This window comes from Leptopilina heterotoma, unplaced genomic scaffold (genome assembly GCF_015476425.1).
Source record: "Leptopilina heterotoma isolate Lh14 unplaced genomic scaffold, ASM1547642v1 Lhet_16, whole genome shotgun sequence".
Lineage (NCBI taxonomy): Eukaryota > Metazoa > Arthropoda > Insecta > Hymenoptera > Figitidae > Leptopilina > Leptopilina heterotoma.
The window spans coordinates 3,018,945-3,040,234 of NW_025110874.1; the positions used below are offsets into that span (position 1 = coordinate 3,018,945).

The following is a 21,290-nucleotide window of genomic DNA, read 5'->3' on the forward strand; positions in this document are numbered from 1 at the left end:
TCCTACACTGAGAAAACATTATACTTAATTCAAATAGAAAAATAATTTTAAGTGATTTTGTTTAATTGAAATTAGTTTGTAAGCTTAATCCCAATATATAGAAAATATCTAGGTACTGCTTTGATTTAAAAATATTATTTGTTTGAAGAATTATGTTTAATTTAAATATATTTTCTATTTTGATTTAAACAAAAATTATGTTTAAGAATTTTATCTTTAATTCAAACTTAAAAGTTGATTATAAATAATTTAAAATCAACCATAACTTATGTTTGAATTAAATATATTATTTCTTTAAATGAACCAAAAAATATGTTTCAATTAAACTTAAATATGTTTGACTGGATATAGCAAAGATATTTTAAGTTTGATTTAAACAAAATATATTTGAATCAAATAAATCATTTTCTCAGTGTAAAAATAATTTAATTTTGTCGAAGAATTTTGCTATTCATTTATAAAGATAATTGAAATGTTGACAATTTTTTTAAATGTTTTGAAGATAATTGAATTTTTTGCTAAGAAATTTATTAATTTTGAAAATAATTAAATATTCGTGAAGGAGTTTGCCAAAATTGTTTTTAAATAATTGAATTTTATTACTTTTGAAAATAATTGAATTCTTGTAATGAATACTATTATTTATAAAAATAATTTAATTTTGCAATGAATTTTATTAAAATTCCTAAAAATAATTGAATTTTGTCAAAGAATTTTGCTATTCATTTATAAAGATAATTGAAATGTTGACCATTTTTTTTAGAATTTTTAAAAATAATTGAATTTCTACGAAAAATATTATTAATTTTGAAATTAATTGAATATTCTTGATGAAGTTTGCCAAAATTGTTTTTAAATAATTGAATTTTATTACTTTTCAAAATAATTGATTTCCTGTAATGAATACTATTATTTATGAAAATAATTGAATTTTGCAATGAATTTTATTAAAATTCCTGGATATAATTGAAATTTGTCGAAGAATTTTGTTATTCATTTATGAAAATAATTGAAATATTGACAAATTTTTTTAGTTTTGTAAAAATTATTGAATTTCTGGGAAGAATTTTATTACTTTTGAAAATAATTGAATTCTTGTAATGAATACTATTATTTATAAAAATAATTGACTTTTGCAATGAATTTTATTAAAATTCCTAAAAATAATTTAATTTTGTCGAAGAATTTTGCAATTCATTTACAAAGATAATTGAAATGTTGACGAGAATTTTTTTCAAATTTTTAAAAATAATTGAATTTTTTGAGAGAATTGTAATATTTATTAAGATGAATTCTTGCAAAGAATTGCGTTAAAATTTTTAGAATTGAAACTAATTTTAACAGAATTGAAATTAAAATTTTTCAAAAAAATTCTTTATTAAATGATTTATAAATTATTAACTTTATGGCAGTTCTTCAATAGAATTAATTTATTTAAAATAAATTACTGTCAGAAATAGAAAAAATGTTATGTTTCTCTTTTAGAACTCGTGGTAACTTTATAGTTTATGAGGCAAACAAAAAGACACAAAAATTCAGAATTTTCTTATAAATTCTAACAATTGAATTTTTTCTAGTACTTTTAATAAAAATCCCTGGCTTCTCCCTGATTTCCCTGACCTGTGGCAATGCTGTTTAGATACTTGATCTACACTTTTAAATATTTCTTTTACCTTTTGACCTAAATTTTGATTTTAACTTTTTTATCAGGACAAAAACATAGCCTTAAAATTGGGTCAAAAATCACTGTTCAAGAGAAGGATCACAGTTTAGATAAATATGAATTATTTACGAAATTTTTAATTTTGCTTCGAAAAAAGGATGTTGTAATTGAAACGAAAAAAAATTGAAAAATGCTTCTAGTGAATTTCTTGTTATAATCAGAAAAAAAACATTCGGAAATCTCGAATTTTATGCATTACTATTTTTCCTACGGAAATAAGTGTTTTCCAATACGCGAATGAAATCTGTGAATATTAATTCTCTAATTTACTATATATATATATATATATATACTGTAATTAAAAATCAATTAAATGCAGTCACAAGTTCGTCTAGAATTTTCCAGACTATAAACCAAGAACTAGACTTGAGCGTCTGTATACGTGTGTGAGTGTTGTAGATTTATTGACCTTTCATTCATAAGGACAAAACTAAAGCAACTTCTTTCACACTCTTTCCACGTAGAAAGCTTTAGACACGGTTGGACGCTTTTAGATTTAATATAAGACTAAGTAATGAAAATAAAATTTATTTCACACTTTCGTTTTGCTGGAAACTTTAAAAATTCGATAATAATAACTGGACCTTATCAGAAAATGTGACACAATTTTTTTTCTCTCTACGCAAAAAAAATTTCTACTTTTAAATATTTGGGAAAAAAAATTACTGTACCATGATATTTTCTCTTTTTTTCTCTTCTCTATTAATTTTTTCCTGCACCACAGGCAATATTCACAATTATTGAGTTTTTCACCGTATCAAGCGAGAAATGAAAAAATAAATTTAATTTTTTTTAAATTTCTTTTTTTAAATTTTTATTTTTCTTTCAAATAATTTAGAAAATATTTTTTAGTTTAATGTTTTATTACTACCTACCTATAGAGAGGGAAATAGAATAAAATATAGAGAATTAGAATGAAAAAAGAAAGATTCTTTTTGCGAAAGGGATGCTGATAAGAAAAAAAAAATCTACTGGACCTTGGAAAGAAATTCTTTTCTAACTGAAAAACGTGGTAGTTTCCCTGAAAAGCTGGCGAGAACCAGGTCGACGTATTGTCTCCCTAAGCTTCTACAAAACCTATCGGAAACACTTCTTCCACCCACTCTCACTCGACTCTTAACACGTCCCCTTTTTTTCCTCCTATCAACCATATTCCGATTCTTGATTCTGCAAGTGTCCCTCTTTTCTATCAAGAAGATTTCATCTCACAAGTTACTTCCAAATATCCTTATTTATCTCTCGCACTCTATTGTTTATTCCAAACACTTGAAATAAAATGTATTTTCTTATGTAGTCGAAAAATAACAATTCACCATATTAGTCAGTTCTTTTCTGTTATTGAAATTTAATATAAAAAAAATGTGGTCAAAAAATTTCTTTTTTGAATTCTTTTATAACATTTCATTTTTGTCAACTAATAAATATTTTTTACTTTTATATTACATACATAATTATTATGTATGTATAAAAATATCTTTTTAAAAAATATTCAATTATTTAAAAAAAAATTAATAAAATTCATCCAAAATTTAATTATTTTTATTAATAATAAAATTTTCACACATTTTGTTAACACATTTTGTTAACAAAATTCTTATAAAAAATTCAATTATTTTCAAAAATAACATTTTTCACGGAAATTCAATTTTGAATTTGAAAATTTTAATAAAATTCCTAAGGACTATTAAATTATTTTCATAAATAATAAAATTCATCGCAGGATTTCAATTATTTATAATACAATTTTACAGGAATTGCTCAATAAATATAATTATTCTTAAAAATTGAATTTCAATTTCTCGAAAAAATCAATTGTTTAAAAAAAGTTTTTTTTAAATTCTTTGGAAGAATTCAATTATTTTCATAAATAATAAAATTTACACAGAAATTTAATTAATTTAGAATAGCATTTAAAAAAAATATCGAAAAAATCAATTATTTAACAAAGTTTCTATACAATTCTTCCCAATAATTCAATTACTTTCACTTATAACGTTTTTCATGAAAATTTAATTTAAAAAAAAAATTTTTGATATAATCCTAAGCCAGAATTGAATTATTTTTATAAATAATAAAATTCATCAAAGAATTTCAATTATTTTTAATACTATTTTTAATCAATTAAACGAAAAATTCAATTATTTTCACAAATAAAATTTTCCACAAGAATTCAAATATTTAAATTAAAATTTTCATAATATTTATTATGTTTTGAAAAAATTAATTATTTAAACCAATGTTTATAAAAAAAATTCTTATAAAGAATTCAATTATTTTTAAAAATAAACAAAATTTTTCACAGAAATTCAATTCTTTTTACACATTTTAATAAAATTTTTCGCAATAATTCAAATATTTTCATAAATAATAAACTTCTTCTCAGGAATTCAATTATTTTCATAAATAATAGAATTCTTCTCTGGAAATCAATTATTTTTATAATTAATAAAATTCATCGCAGAATTTCAATAATTATTTTTAATACAATTTTAATTAAAATTTTTTTATAAAATTCTTATGAAGAATTCAATTATTTTCAAAAATAGCAACACATTTTTCACAGAAATTCAATTCTTTTTAAACATTTTAATAAAATTTTTTGCAAAAATTGAATTATTTTCATAAATAATAAAATTTTTCTCAGAAATTCAATTATTTTAAAAAATTCTAATAGAATCGTTTGAAAAAAATTCAATTATTTTCCTAAATAATAAAATTCATCGCAGGATTTCAATTATTTTTAATACAATTTTACAGGAATTGATAAAAAAATGTTTAAAGAAATTCTTAAAAATTTAATTTCAATTCCTCGAAAAAATCAATTACTTAAATAAAAATGGTTTTTATAAAACTCTTTGGTAAAATTCAAATTATTATTTACAAAAATATTAGAAACTTTCACAGGAATTTAATTATTTGCTAATATTTTTATAAAATTGTTCCTAATATAACCTAATACCTAAATATAATTTGAATTAAATTTTTTTGAAATAATTCAATTATTCTTTTATATATTATAATAAAATTCTTCCCAAGGAATTCAATTATTTACATAAATAATTCTTCGAAAGAATTTAATTATTAAAGATAGATAACAAAATTATTTCCGAAAATTCAATTATCTTGAGGCATTTTAATAAAATTCTTTGCAAAATTCAATTATTTTCATAAATAACAATATTCATCACAATAATTCAATTATTTTTAAAAGTAGTAAATTTCTTCTTGGAAATTTAATTATTTTTAAAAATTCTAATAAAATCATTCGTAAGAATTCAATTATTTTCATAAATAATAAAATGCTTTTTAGGAATTCAATTATTTTCAAAAAAATTTAATAAAATACCACACAGACATTCAATTATTGTTAAAAATTTTAATAGAATTCTTTGTAAAATTTAATTATTTTTAAAAAATTTTTTGTAAAAATCTTCGTAAGAATTCAATTTAATTCAATTATTTTCATGAGTAATAAAAATGAATTGAATTTCTCAGGAATTCAATTATTTAAATTAGAATTTGCATAAAATTAGTCGAAAGAAATCAATTATTTAAAATTTTTTATAAAATTGTTCGGAAAAATTAAATTATTTTTATAAATATTTAAATTCTTTGATGAATAATAAAAATCGTTGAAGGAATTGAAATTATTAGCAGAATAAGAAAGAAGTAAATATTTTTGATGAAAATTAGGGAAAAATTGACCAAAAATTTAAATTTTCCATTTAAATAACATGGGGCTTTTGACACTAAATGATTAATTTTTTTATTGCGATCTCAATATATGATAAAAAAATTTGAAATTCGTCACAGTTCAATCTTATAATACTATATTTGTCTCCCTGATTTTTTTTAGATTTTTATCTATTGTTTAAAATTTGATTATTATTTGACTAAAAATTTGTCAAAAAATTTAAGGAAGAATTTTTCTTTCTCTCATTGTTTTCAAGTTTCTGTCCACAGTTTAAAAAAAGGAAAATTTTCTTTATAAAAGCGAAAAGTTTTATCGAGGGGAAGAATTTTACTTTTACCATTTTTATTACCATTTTCCTTTTTAAAGTTTTTGCCCAAAGTTCAATTAAATATTATTTCCATGATTCAGTATAGAATTAGTTCATTTTTAGCCAAATGAAAATGAAATTTTTTTTTGTCTTTGTCCTTTTCATGATATGCCAATTTACCAATCACAGTTCAAGAAGTAAAATAACCTTGAAATTTAGGTAAAAAGTGACAAAAGTGAGGGTTTTAATTAGGTAAAAAAAAAAAAAAAAAAATTATTTAAATAAATAAAAAAAAATTAATTATTAATTATTATTATTATTATTATTATTAATTATTTTTTATTATTATTAATTATTAATTAATTATTTAAAAATATTTATTTTTTAAAAATTTTTATTTTTTTTAGGTGAAGGTATGAATTTTATCAATTTTATGTTTAGGTAAGAATTATAAATAAAGATACTAAGGTGACCTTTAAAAATTGATTACAGGTTAGAATGCGAACATAATCTCAAAATTGCAAATTTGCACATTCAAAATTAATCAGTGTGAAGTTACATTAAATTTCTATAAATAGGAAAATTAATTATAACAGAAACGTTATTGAATTATTCTTATCCAATAAAAGCTTCAATATAAAATTTTAATTTTTAATAAAATTAAATCTGATAACAATATATTTAACTATATTAAAATCGAATTTCAATTTTCTGCAATTAATACTTAAACATTTAATTTAATAGATAGTTTCATTGATATGCACGAAAAATGAGAGAACAGATTGATTATTAAATAGAGATTAACTGAAATTTGTTATTCTTATTTAAAGTGGCCGGAAAATATATACATAAAAATTTAATTTAAATTATCCCGTACATTTTCTACATTTAGAATTTCAGGTAAGAAACTAATTCATTCGACACGAAACGAATGCATAATTACATAAACTCATTTGCTTTACAGACTTTTCTTTTATAGGAATAAAAAAAAAATGAAAAAATGAAAAATTAACCCCTAACATTATTTGTCTCTAATGGCTCATTTGCAATGGAGATTTAATTTTTTTTTCACTTTTCTTGAAAATATAATGACAATTATTAATGTACTTTTCTCAGGTGTTGCTAAAAAACTTATATCTACTTGTGTCTAATTTACGATATAATTTTCTAGCCACATTCTTTTTTTTTGTACTAGATTGCGTGTATAATGGATAATATGCAAATTTAGACAAAGGTGACTTTATCTAAAATATATTTTCCACTTACACCCAACGATATTAAGATTTCCTATCTCATTGTTAAAATCCTCTCGTGCATATGTATATGGTTTTCCTTCAACGAATAACGATTTGTTCAATTTCGAAATGCAATTCATTTTACTCTTTTTTAAAATGAGAGAGAAAACACTTTTCATTCAATTTGATATAAATTTTTTTCATTGGATATTAAAATTTAATTTTACGTTTCTAACAGTTAATGTAAAAAAAATTTTTTTAAAGAGGGAAGAAGTTAGCAAAAAAATTAAATAACAATTTTTAGGTTTTGTTTGTTTATGGATCAATTTTTCATGTTATTTTTGCTCCTGAACGTAAAAGTTTTCAAATTAAAATTATGCCAAACGTACAGATTGCAAATCAAAGTGAATCTAAAATCGAAAATCAATTATTTTTAATATCTAGTATTTTTATAAAATTTCACAAAGCAATTCAATTATTTTTAAAAAAATGATAAAATTCATCCAAAATTCAATTATTTTCATAAATTTTAAAATTTCTACAGGAATTCAATTAATTTAGAATAGCATTTTCAAAAAAAAAAATATCGAAAAAATCAATTATTTTACAAAATTTTTATACAATTCTTCACAATAATTCAATACTTTCACTAATAATAACACTTTTCATGGAAATTCCATTTTTAAAAAAAACTTTGATAAAATTCAATTGAATTCTTGCTTAGAATTTTATTTATTTTCATAAATAATAAAACTCATCGAAAAATTCAATTATTTTCACAAATAAAGTTTTCCACAAGAATTCAATTATTTAAAATAAAGTTTTCATAATATTTATTATATTTCGAAAAAATTAATTATTTTAAACAATGTTTATTAAATTCTTATAAAAAATTTAATTATTTTCAAAAATAACAAAATTTTTCACAGAAATTCAAATAAATAAATTAAAACGAAAAATTAAAAAAAAAAAATTAAATTAAATTAAATTATTATTAATTAATAATAATAAATATTTTTCTTTAAACATTTAAATAAAATTTTTTCGCAATAATTCAATTATTTTGATAAATAATAAAATTCTTCTCGGGAATTCAGTTATTTTTGAATATTTTGATAAAATTCATAGCAACTATTTAATTATTTTCATAAATAATCAAATTCATCGCAGGATTTCAATTATTTTCAATAAAATTTTACAAGAATTGCTCAAAAAATGTTTTAAAAGAATTCTTAAAAATTTAATTTGAATTCTTCGAAAATATCAATTATTGAAAAAATTTTTTTTTATAAATTCTTTAGAAAAATTCAATTATTTACAACAATATTAGAATTTTTCACAGGAATTCAATTATTTTAAAATATTTTAATAAAATTTTTTGCTATAATTCAATTATTTTCATAAGTAATAAAATTCTTCTCAGGAATTCAATTATTTTTGAAAATTTTAATAAAATTCTTAGCAACTATTCAATTATTTTCATAAATAATAAAATCCATATCAGGTTTTCAATTATTTCTAATATAATTTTACAGGAATTGCTCACAATATTTTTTAAAAAAATTCTTAAACATTTAATTTCAGTTCCTGAAAAAAATTAATTATTTAAAAAAATGTTTTTAAAATTCTTTGGAAAAATTGAATTATTTACATAAATAATTCTTTGAAAGAATTCAATTATGTCGATAAATAACAGAATTATTCCTGAAAATTCAATTATTTTGAGGCATTTTAATAAAATTCATTGCAAAATTCAATTATTTTCATTTAAATAACATTATTCATCACAAGAATTCAATTATTTTTTAAAGTAATAAATTTCTTCTTGGAAATTCAATTATTTTAAAAATTTTAATAAAATCGTTTACAAGAATTCAATTATTTTAAAAAATTCTAATAAAATCGTTTGAAAAAATTCAATTATTGTCAAAATTTTTAATTGAATTCTTTGTAAAATATAATTATCTTTAAAAAATTTTCTAAATTCAATGATTTTCAATATCTACTATTTTTATAAAATTTCCAAACAGAATTAAATTATTTAAAAATTTGTTGTAAAAATCTTCGTAAGAATTCAATAATTTAATTAAATTATTTTCATGAATAATAAAAATTCCTCAGAAATTGAATTATTTAAATTCGAATTTGCATAAAATTAGTCGAAACCAATCAATTATTTAAATTTGTTTATAAAATTCTTCTCAAGAATTAAACAGTTTTTATAAATGTTTAAATTCTTTTATGAATACTAAAATTCGTTACAGGAATTGAATTTATTAGCAGGATGAGAAAGAAGTAAATATTTCTGATGAAAATTAGGAAAAAGTCAGGAAAATAAAATATAGAATGGAATTTTTGTCAGGTTTGTGAAGTATCTAAAACTATTTTATTTGGTCGTCAAATTAAGAAAATGCATATTAAAATTTTTAATTCAGTGAAAATGTAAATAACGTTTTTAATTTCGTTGAATAAATAAAAAAATGTGAAAAATAATAAAACCTATATAATACTATAATATAGTTTCAATAATTTAATTTAAAAACTCTCGATTGAATGAAAAAAAGTTTAAAATTATAAAAAAATATTCGATATATCGAATACAAATATATACAATGTGGAATTTTTTCTCCTTTTTTTTGCAGGTCTACGGAAAGTATATCCATATTATTTTACTTTCACAACATTCACGAAGGGTCGATGGGTCGGCGAAAAAATTCTTGAGGTTTTTGCGAGGGAATTCAGAGCACATCCGGCTGAAGAATATGAGAGATGCATTCGAGCTGGTACCTTGACTGTCAACTATCAAAAGGTCGATGTCGACTACAGATTAAGACACAATGACCTTTTAGCGAACGTAGTGCATAGGTGAGTCGAATTCTTTTCTCTTCTATTTTTTCTCCTCCTACGATTGTAAATTATTTAAGAGAGAGACTTTCAGTTCTATATTTATATACAGAGAGTGTATTATATATTTTTTATTTTATATATAGCGATGAGATTTAGGAAAATTCTACATTAGAATTTCTTTCTTAAGCTTTTTTTATATTTACAACAAACGAGGATAGTTTCTATAAAGATAAGTTATTCGTAGCTACTAATAAATCATTAGATAATAATTATTTGTAGATAGTTCTTCCATCTATTGTCAAAAATTTGTTCTTTTTTTAAATTATATTTATGTTCTTGTTATTTTTAACAAGAAATGATTTTCTTCTTCAACAATTTTTGGCATTTTTTAAAATTCATTTCATTTTTGAAAATTCTTTTCTTCATTTTACCTAGAGAAATACTGTTCAATAGTTTCTTAATAGCTTCCAACACCGCGTTTGCTCAAAAACTGCAATAAATAAACAACAATTGTCTAATATAATGCAGTACAAAAAAATTCAATTTAATTATTTTTTAAGAAAAATTTTTTAAATCTGAAATCAAGAAAACATCAGATTTTAGGAGTCGTTACTTAAAACAGGCTTCGCACTCATCCACAAAACCTACTTTTTACTACTTTTTTCACGTTATGCTATACTATTTGAGTACTTTTTTAGATTTTAGCCACTAAAGATTATTATTTCTGTTTTTTTTTTGAGAATTTCTACTACTTTAAATTCGCTAATACTAGAAATAAAAAAACTATTCTTAAAAATTACAATAAAATTCTTTAAAACGATTCAATTATTTTTAAAAAATATTTGAAATTCAATTATTTTCAATATCTAGTATGTATTTTCCTAAAATTTAGCAAAAGAATTCAATTATTTAAAAAAAAAAGATAAAATTCATCCAAAATTCAATTATTTTCATAAATAATAAAATTTTCACAGGAATTCAATATTAATTTCGAAAAAAATCAATTATTTAACAAAATTTGTATACTTATTCTTCACAATAATTCAATTATGTACTTTCACTAATAACAACATTTTTCATGGAAATTCAATTTTTAAAAAAAATTTTTGATAACATTCTAAGCGAGAATTCCATTATTTTTATAAACAATAAAACTCATCGAAGAATTTCAATTATTTTTAATACAATTAAAAAGTAAATTAATCAGAAAATTCAATTATTTTCACAAATAAAGTTTTTCACAAGAATTCAATTATTTAAAATAAAATTTTCATAATTTTTATTATATTTCGAAAAATTAATTATTAAAAACAATGTTTATAAAATTTTTATGATGAATTCAATTATTTTCAAAAATAACAAATTTTTTCATAGAAATTCAATTTTTTTCTAAACATTTTTATAAAATTTTTCGCAATAATTCAATTATTTTATTAAAATAATAAAATTCTTCTCAAGAATTCAATTATTTTCATAAATAATAAAATTCGTCATAGAAATTCAATTATTTTTAATATACTTTTACAGGAATTGCTCAAATTTCTGTAGAATTTCTATAGAATTTAAAAAAAACTTTTTTCTAAATAATTGATTTTTTTCTATAGAAATAGAATCAATTATTTAGAAAAATGTTTTTTTTTAAATTCTTTGGAAGAATTTAATTTATTTACAAAAATATTAGAATTTTTCACAGAAATTCAATTATTTGCAAATATTTTAATAAAATTGTTGGAAAGAAATCAATTACTTTAAAAATAATTTTAATTGAATTTTTTTGAAATAATTCAATTATTCTTTTAGATTTTAATAAAATTCTTCCCAAGGAATTCAATAATTATTTATGTACATAAATAATTCTTCGAAAGAATTCAATTATGTCGATAAATAACAAAATCAATAATTTTCGGGAATACCGAAAATCCAATTATTTTGAGGCATTTTAATAAAATTCTTTACAAAATGCAATTATTTTCACAAATAACAATATTCATTACAAGAATTCAATTATTTAAAAAAATAACAATTTTTTCACAGAAATTCAATTCTTTTGATACATTTTAATAAAATTTTTGGCAATAATTCAATTATTTTCAAAATAATAAAATTCTTCTCAACAATTCAATTATTTTTGAAAATTTTAATCAAATTCTTGGCAACTATTCAATTATTTTCATAAATAATAACATTCATCATAGAATTTGAATTATTTTCAATATATTTTTACAGAAATTGTTCAAATTTCTATAGAATTTCCATAGAATTTAAAAAAAACTTTTTTCTAAATAATTAATTTTTTCTGTAGAAAAAATCAATTTTTTAGAAAAATATTTTTTTAAAGTTCTTTGGAAGAATTGAATTATTTACAAAAAACGTTAGAATTTTTCAAAGGAATTCAATTATTTTCAAATATTTTAATAATAGGTATTGTTCGAAAAAATTAAATTATTTTAAATACAAGTTTAATTAAATTTTTTTGAAAGAATATAATTATTCTTTTAGATTATAATAAAATTCTTCCCAACAATTCAATTATTTACATAAATTATTCTTCGAAAGAATTCAATTATTAAAGATAAATAACAAAATTATTCCCAAAAATTCAATTATTTCGAGGCATTTTAATAAAATTCTTTGCAAAATTCAATTGTTCTCTTAAATAACAATATTCATCACAAAATTTTCAATTAATTTTAAAAGTAATAAAATTCTTTTTGGATATTCAATTATTTTCAAAAATTCTAATAAAATCATTCGCTACTTTTTCACAACTTTTTTTTCGTTCGAAAGCTACTTTTTGCTAATTTTTAAAAATTAATTTTTGATTGCAAAGTCTGTTAAAAATCTAAAGTCTGATTTTTAAAATTCAAAATGGCCAATCCAATATGGCGGACGAATTTTTATAAGGGAACTGATTATAAACGATTGAAACAATTGAATAACAATTTACTCAAGGGTTTTTAGGGTCGCCGTTAACATAAATTTAAAGTCAAATTTCAGGGTTTTTTCCACCTTCAAAACTCAATTCACGATTAATTGTTCCCTAAAATTATATAAAAAATAATTCAATTTTTAAAGAATTTTATTGAAATTTTTAAAAATAATTTAGAGAATTTAGCCACAGTAACTAATTTTAGTTTTAAGGTTAAAAAAGTAGACACCCTAAAAATTTTTAATCCATTTTTTCTTATAAAAACTATTTTTTTTGTAATTAAAGTTCTCTTGAATTTTTTTTTTATAGAGATCAGAGAAAAAAATTAAAATTCGGTCTGGAAATCAGGGGAAAGGAAGTTAAATTATTGTAGCAACCCTGAATTTGTAAAATTTAAAATGGCTGATCCAATATGGAGCACTATTTTTAATTCAATTGATTTGCTAATGAAACTAGTTTCTCAGTAATTTTCGGGGTCGACTTTAGATTCGTAATCAACGATTTAAAAAACTAGTGTGAATAAAAAAACTAAAAGTAAAAGAAGTGTGATTAGTTTTAATCGAATTGAAACAATTTTTTAAAAAATGTCCTCCATATTGGATCGGCCATTTAAAATTTTTAAAGTCTGACTTCAGTGTCGCAAAGGTTTACATTTTTTTACTTTTTTAAATAACTACTTTCAAAATTTTTCATTTTTCAAGAATTTCTACCTATTTATTTATTTAGTAATTACCGATTTTGACACTATAAAAAAATTGACTTCTGCTTTGGAGTAAATCTTTTAAATAGACATCTTCTTAAATAATTTCGCAACTTATGAAAAATCTTGCGCTGACGTAAAAGAATTGCAACTTGTTTTATAATAGGTGAAATATTTATGCAAATTGTGGTAATTTTTTTTTCTTTTATTCTATATTATAATTGAGTTTATTTTCTCCTTGTGAAGAGACGAAAGGTGAAAGAACATCGTGATGAGAAATAATTAAATGTTGATTCTCCGGTAGGTCTAGGTCGACCTGTCTATCGCACAGAGCAAGCTTTCTGAATAGAACCACACAGAGTATCCTTGGCATGGATTAAATTCTGATAAAAAATTTTATATCGTCTCACCGCTTTCATACACGTCACTCAACGAGACGCTCAATTTTCAATGTATTCCATTGCATACTATACACAAAATAGAGTTTTGATAAAAAAAAAAAAACGAGTGAAAGTTCTGAAAAAGTTATTCTTTTAATTCTTAAGAAATAAAAACTTAATAAAAAATGAATAAAAACGAATAAAAAATGAGTAAAAAATAAATACAAAATAAATACAAAATTATAATTAAAAAATAAAAAAAAGGATTTGTGCACAGAAAATTAATAATATTTATACAATTTGTTTCCCTCTTATAAAAATTTTGTTCATTATTGAAATGCATAGTAAATATTTAATCGTTATTTTATCTGCAAAAAATAATTCTCTTTCTGAGTCTCCAAAGAATATTGAAAATAATTAATTTTCAACACAAAATTAAAAGAATATTGAGTTGATATTTAATTATCAAAGTAATTTATAATTAAAAAGTGGATTTTTTAATTTGGTTTCTCTTAATTTATTCTTTATTTAATTCGAATATTTTTTAATTTCATTCAATGATTATAAAATAAAATTGATCAGAAAATAATTTAACCCTTTTTAAATGTTTATTTTTTTAAAACTTGATAGATTTTAAAATTCATGCGTAATTTTGTAAAGAAAAATACGTTTTTGAATGCACAAAAAAATTGCCAAATGAAAAAATTGATATTACAATTTTGGAAGCATTTTTTTGAAAATAAATCTTTGTTTTTATGCTGACAATGAAAAAACACTATTATTATTCAACTTTTTCATTTAGAAACTAGCAAAAAAAAGGCTAACTTTTTAGGATAAAATTAGCAATTTTAAAATTTTGTAATTCAAATTTTTGTTATGAAAACACTAAAAAAATACAATTTTGGAAAAATTACAAATAATTGCAAAAATTAAATAATTTTCAAGAGTGATAAAATTCTCATCATAAAATTCAATTATCTTTCTTAAAAAAAAATTCATGTCAAAATCCTAATTATCTTTATAAATAACAAAATTCTTCCCCAAAGTTCAATTATTTTCAAATCAATTTCAAATTCACAAAAATATTACCCAAACATTTAATTATTTTCATATAAAAATTTCTCAGGAATTCAATTATTTACAAGTTTTTTATAAATTCCTTCGCAATAATTCAATTATTTTTATAAATAATAAAAAATTTTTTTAAGAAATTTAATTATTTTCATAAAAAAATAATTAAAAATTGTAGAAAATAATAATTGATTTGAAATGATGAAAATAATTTTTAAAAAATTGCTGTAATAATATTCTTATAATATAAAACAATGATTTTATCACTCGGTCATATTTAATTATTACAAAACATGAAGAAGGCGATCACTCCGAGTCTTCGACTCGGAGCAATCGCTATCTTCATGTTTTATAAAAATTCTCTTATAACTTATTGCATTTAAAAAAATTTGAATTTGAATGTTTTGAAAAATTTTAATTCCTACGGAAAAATAATATTTAAATATTTATTTACAAAAAAAAGTTATTGATGTTTTCGAATAATTTTACAATTAAAGAAATTCGTAAATAAATGTAACAGAACATTTTTTTGAGTAAAATTTTTTCCTTTATTTTCTAAAAATTAAAAAAGTTTCAATTTCATTTTCAATTAAAATTTGTAATTGACAAATAGAATAGAATATGTAATGTTTCTTTTCCAAAAGAAAAGAATGAGTTTCTGAACAATATTGTTATTGAGAAATATAAATTATGCATAAAATATTTCCTATTTCTTAATAATAATTTTTTTATAAAAATGAACAATTTTCTATTTTTTATAAATATGAAGGAGAAAAATTTGCATAATTTCGATCAGTCGAACGAAATTTGTTATAGAAAAAAGCATAATAATCAAAATGGATAAATTTTTTATTTGTTAATCATAATTTTTTAATATTTTCTAATTTCAAATATTGTTTTATTATAAATCATGAAAAAATACCGGCATTTTTTCTATCTGTCAAACAATATTTTTTAAAGAAAAAAAAACAAAAAGACAATAGCATACACAAAAACTAACTTCAATGTGTGGACAGACAGAATGAAAGAATGAACTACGAAGTTTATTATAATTAATAATTCATTTGTTTATTTTTCTAACTAATTTCAGATTATAATTTTATAATAATTTTTTTGTATTTTTTATTTTTATCCTATAAAAATTATGATCTGAAATTGTTTAAAAAAATAAAGAAATGAATTTTCAAATAAAAAAATTGAATAATAATGGTATTTTTTATCGTTTTCAGCCTAAAAACAAAGTTTCATTTTTCAAAAAAAAAAAAAAAAAATGCTTCTAAAATTGTAGAAATCATTTTTTTACATTTGGAAATTTTTTTGTGGATTCAGAAACATTTTCTACAAAATTACGGATGGATTTTAAAATCCACAAATTTTTAAGAAAAATAAAAATTTATGGATTTTAAAATCGACTAATTTTTAAGAAAAATAGAAATTCAAAAAGGATCAAAATATTTTTTGCCCGATTTTATTTTATAATCATTGAATTCCTCTGAAAAAATTACTTTAAAAATAATTTTACAGAAGATTGAAATTATATCATTTTCTTGATATAATTAAAAATGTCAATGTACTCTCACCTTAATTAAATCAATAAAGATGAATTTAAAATTATGTTTATATTAAAATACCTTTAAAAATAATTTATACACAAATATATATAAATTATTTATATAGTCATTATACAAATATAATTTGGATTGTACTATTTTGAAAAAGTATATTATTGAAACGAATGTTACATGCAACTCACTATTTACGTCTCGTATATTACCCTCGCATTTCATGAGTAATTTACGAGATTAATCTCACCAGAAAACATGAAAAAATATTACACTGTATATTATTCTGGATCAAAATTGTATTTCATAATTGCAACTCTCTCCCTCTATATTTATATATTTTTTTATATAAATAGTGTTTTGAATATGTAGTTCAATTTCATTTAATGATCATTTCTCGGATAATTTTCAATTGGGTTTTAATTTTAAAAAGTTCAAATTTTATAGAAAGATATTCGTAATTCGAAAAAAAGGAAAATTAATTGTGTTCCTTTAATTTTCATATTTTTGCATTTTATGTGGAGGTTGTGTTGATTTTACTCTCTTAGATAAACGAGCTATGCATTTTTTCTATAATTGCTATTATGTGTGTACGAGAGAAAAAAGAATTTCATTTTTATTACATTAAAAATGAATTTGCAATTGGGAAAAAACAGTGAGAAGCTTTAAAACATTTTATTTCTTTTTTTTCAGTTTAAATAAAGCATTTTAATTATACACTTAACTTCATTTTGGTATATTTGTGCTAGAAATTTTTAATTTTGTTTTTTATCTCTTTCACTGTTATAAACTCTTCAATTTTTTATTTTTTATTTCGTTTACATTTCATAATTTACTAATTATTATACTGAATAGTATTAAATATAACATTTATAATTTAATAATTAATCTATGTTTTTATTCAATTTTCTAGTAGGTATACTTTTAAATATTATGATCCCCAAGTTTTGAACGTTCAAATGAACGAAATATTTTTTATTGAAGATATTTTAATAAATTACTTATTACAAACAAATTTAAAAACTTAAATATTTACGTTCAGAAACTCAGTAATTAATTTTTTGGATAGTAACGCAAAATAATTGCAATAAAAATTTAATTTGGAGAAGAAATAAATAAATTTCGTTCATTTGAACGTTCAGAACTTTAGGTTCTTTAAATATTCAAAATTTACAATTTTCAATTATGACCAAAATCTGAGAAATCATTGAAAAAACAAGAATGTGAAATATTCTTTAAAATAAAAGAGCAAAGGCAAACATAAATTAAAAGCTTAACATTTTTTTTATTTTGACTGTGGCAAACGACAAAAATATTTAAAAAACCTAAAAATTTATATATTTTATAACTGGTAAAAAATCTGACGAACTATGACAAAATTATTTTAAACCCTCAAAATTTCTATATTTTTTTTTCTCATCAAAATCTAGCAAACTATGGTCAACGACAAAAATAATTTAAAACCTTAAAATTTCTATATTCTTTGGTATAAAAATTGCTTGAATAAAATCCTAAGAACATTAAAAAATATTAATTATTTTTAAACAAATTTTGAAATCTTAATAATTAATTAATAATTAATTCAAATTTATGTTGAAAAATTTTTTTGAAACTGACTTCTGAAATTTTCGTAAGTATATTAATCTGAAAATTGTAAAAAAAATTTTCACATGCTGCAATGTGAAACTTAACAATTTATATATTGCGCATTGCAAAATTGTTAATTTAAATTTTTTACCAAAATTGAAAATTTCATGTACATAAATTCTGTGGAAGAAAGGCATAACAGCATAACTGACATTTTTATCAAATTTGAGATAACATCAGATTTGTATATATTTAATATTGCTCTTCAAAGTTCAATAGCTGAAAAATCATTAAAATGGTTATTAATGTAGAAAATAATGGAAAACATAATCGCATAATTGCGTTTTTGACAAAAGGAGACCAGCATAACAACATAACTGCATTCAGCTTAAAAAACAATTGACATAATTAAAAATGAAAATAACCTTTATGAATAAAAACAATAAGAATGTTGCAATAAAATTAATGTTTTTAGTAAAATACATTTTTGTACTTTAGATTAAATATATTTATTTTAATAAGACTGGAACAAATTTTTTATAGCATAAATTGTGCATTTAATTATGTACTTATTTTTAAGGGTATTTCTATTCTAAAAAATTTTGGAAAGTATTTAAAAAAATAAATTGAAAAATTCTTCAAGTTGAACAGTAAAGTAAATTTTTTTCTCGTTTCAATAAATTAAAAACATTTTATAAAAAAATAAATTTTATAACTAAATAAACTCTTATAATTTTTTCTAACGAATTAATAGTTTAATTTGTCTTTGTATGAAAAATTTTTTTATTATGACAAATCAAACCAAAACAAATTGTGTCATTAAAAGTGTCTGAAGTTGGACTCATATACAATCTGAACTTGCATAACCGCATAAGTGCAATAAAACTCATGATTCCGATGAGAAATTATCAAAATTTATATCAAATCGTGTGTTTTATTAAATTTTATAAAAGAATTTTGAAAATATATTAAATAATAATACTAAATGCAAAAGACCGAACAAATCTGTTGATTTTCTGAATTGACAGAAGTGAGAGAACATTAAAATTAATTTATCTCAAAATCATGACAAATGCAGTTATGCTGTTATGCCTTTCTTCCACAGAATTATGATATTTCTATTATAGAATTTTTCATTGGAGATTCCATAGAAATTCCAGGGATCACTTTTCAAGAGATTTTTCTATACATGAGAATTTAACAATTTTTTATAAAAATTAAAGCAAATTCTTTTCACTAGAGCACATTTTTTGCTAAATTTTTCTAATATTTTAATGAATGTATTAGAGCTAGAGAAAAATCTACACTAATAATAATCGTTTTATTCCGGTAATCTGTTCGCAGTTTGCTTTTTTGTTTCTTAACTTTTTTAATAATTTTTCTTTTTAAATATTTTCAATTTTAAAATTAATGTAGGTACCTATTGAAAATCTTTGAATTCTTGCAAATAATTTTGTCAAAAAATTTGAGAATAATTGAATTCCTTCGAAGAATTTTATTTAAGAAAATAATTGAATTGTCGAGAAAAATTTTGTTAAAATTTTTGAAAATTTTAATTAAGTAAATTTTGTATTGCTTTGAATTTTCTTTAATAATTTTAATTATTTTCCTATAAAGAATTTTAGTATTTACGAAAATAATTGAATGTAAAAGTTTTATTATTTATGAAAAAATAATTGAATTATTGTGAAGAAATTTTTTAAAAAATTTGTAAATAATTGAATTCCTGTGAAATTTTTATTATTTTATGAAAATAATTTAATGTTTCCGTAGAATTTTATCAAATTTTTTCAAATAATTGAATTCTTTTGGAAATTTTTATTAAAATAATAGATATTGAAAATCATTGAAGTAAGGAAAATTTTTTGAAAATAATTGAAATGTTGCCGAGAATATTATCAAAAATTTTTAAAATAATTGAATTCTTACGAAGAATGTTATTATTTATGAAAATAATTGAATTTTTGGAGATAATTTTAATAAAATTTTTGATAATCCTCATTAAATTCTTTTGAAGAATTTCTTTGATTTTTTTTTTAAATAATGGAGTTTCTTTAATAATATTAATTGAAAAATTTCAATGTAATTGAATTTTTAAAAAAATTGAATTCTTTTGTGAAATGTTATTAAAATTGCATTAAAAATAATTGAATTTTTGCCAAAATTTTATAACGAATTTAAAAAGAAATTGAATTTCTTTTGTGAAATTTTTTTGAAAATAATTAAATTTTTGCAAAGATTTTATTATTTAAAAAAATACTTGAATTATTTCAAAGGATTTATTAAAATTTTAGAAAATAATTGAATTTTTTCGAAATTTTTCTATAACGAATTAAGAAAAAAATTGAATTCTTTCGTGAAATTTTTTTTGAAAATAATTGATTTTTTGCAAGGATTTTGTAACGAATTAAGAAATAAATTTTCTTTCGTGAAATTTTTTTTTTTGAAAATAATTGAATTTTTGCAAAGATTTTACTATTTAAAAAAATAATTGAATTGTTTCGATGGATTTATATTAAAATTTTAGAAAATAAATAATTGTATTGGTTCGTAAAATTTTATTAAAATTTTATTAAAATTTTGTTTAAAAATGTATTTTTGCAAAAAATTTTACTATTTTTAAAAATAATTGTATTCCTACGAAGAATGTTATTATTTATGGAAATAATTGAATTCTTGCTAAGAATTTTATTAAAACTTTTTTGAAATTATTAAACAAGAATAATTAATTGGTAAATTATAATAATTAAATTTTTTTGAAGTTTGAATCTGAAATTATTCAAAAATTCATATTTGAAAATAAAAAATTGTATAATCTGCATAATATAATAACATATTTTAATTTCAATTTTAATTAATAAATTTCAAAAAATTAATTATTTGTTTCAGTGATGAAAAAAGTAGTGTATTTTATGTACACCATAAAATAATTTTTTCTATTATTATATTTTTTTACGAAAAAGTGTAACAATATTTTATTAATTTTTATTGATAGAGACTCAAAATAATTGATACCTTAGTGGTTAATTTTTTGCTTGTATAATAAACCTTATTTCCAAATAATAAATTTTTCACCTTCTTTTTTTTTTGTTTTAATACCGTGAACTTTAATTTCATCACATAAAATAAAAGTTTTTCAACTCGAGTTCTTTAAAACGGGAAGGAAAAAGAACGTATAATTGAAAGCTTTTAAACATCAAAGCTTTTTTTAAATACTTTGAAGTTTATTTTTCAAAGGGCTAGTTGACTCAAATC

At 19.9% G+C, this 21,290-nt stretch overlaps 1 protein-coding gene across 2 annotated transcripts in view; it reads left to right on the forward strand.

Moving 5' to 3' along the window:
• Positions 1–21,290, forward strand: part of LOC122498765 (RNA pseudouridylate synthase domain-containing protein 2-like) — a 486,414-nt gene that overhangs the window by 380,844 nt on the left and 84,280 nt on the right. For both annotated transcript variants that reach the window (XM_043606677.1, XM_043606678.1), the window contains one exon: positions 9,602–9,824. In XM_043606677.1, coding sequence (XP_043462612.1) covers positions 9,602–9,824 — 223 coding nt within the window. The remainder of the gene's footprint in view (positions 1–9,601; positions 9,825–21,290) is intronic.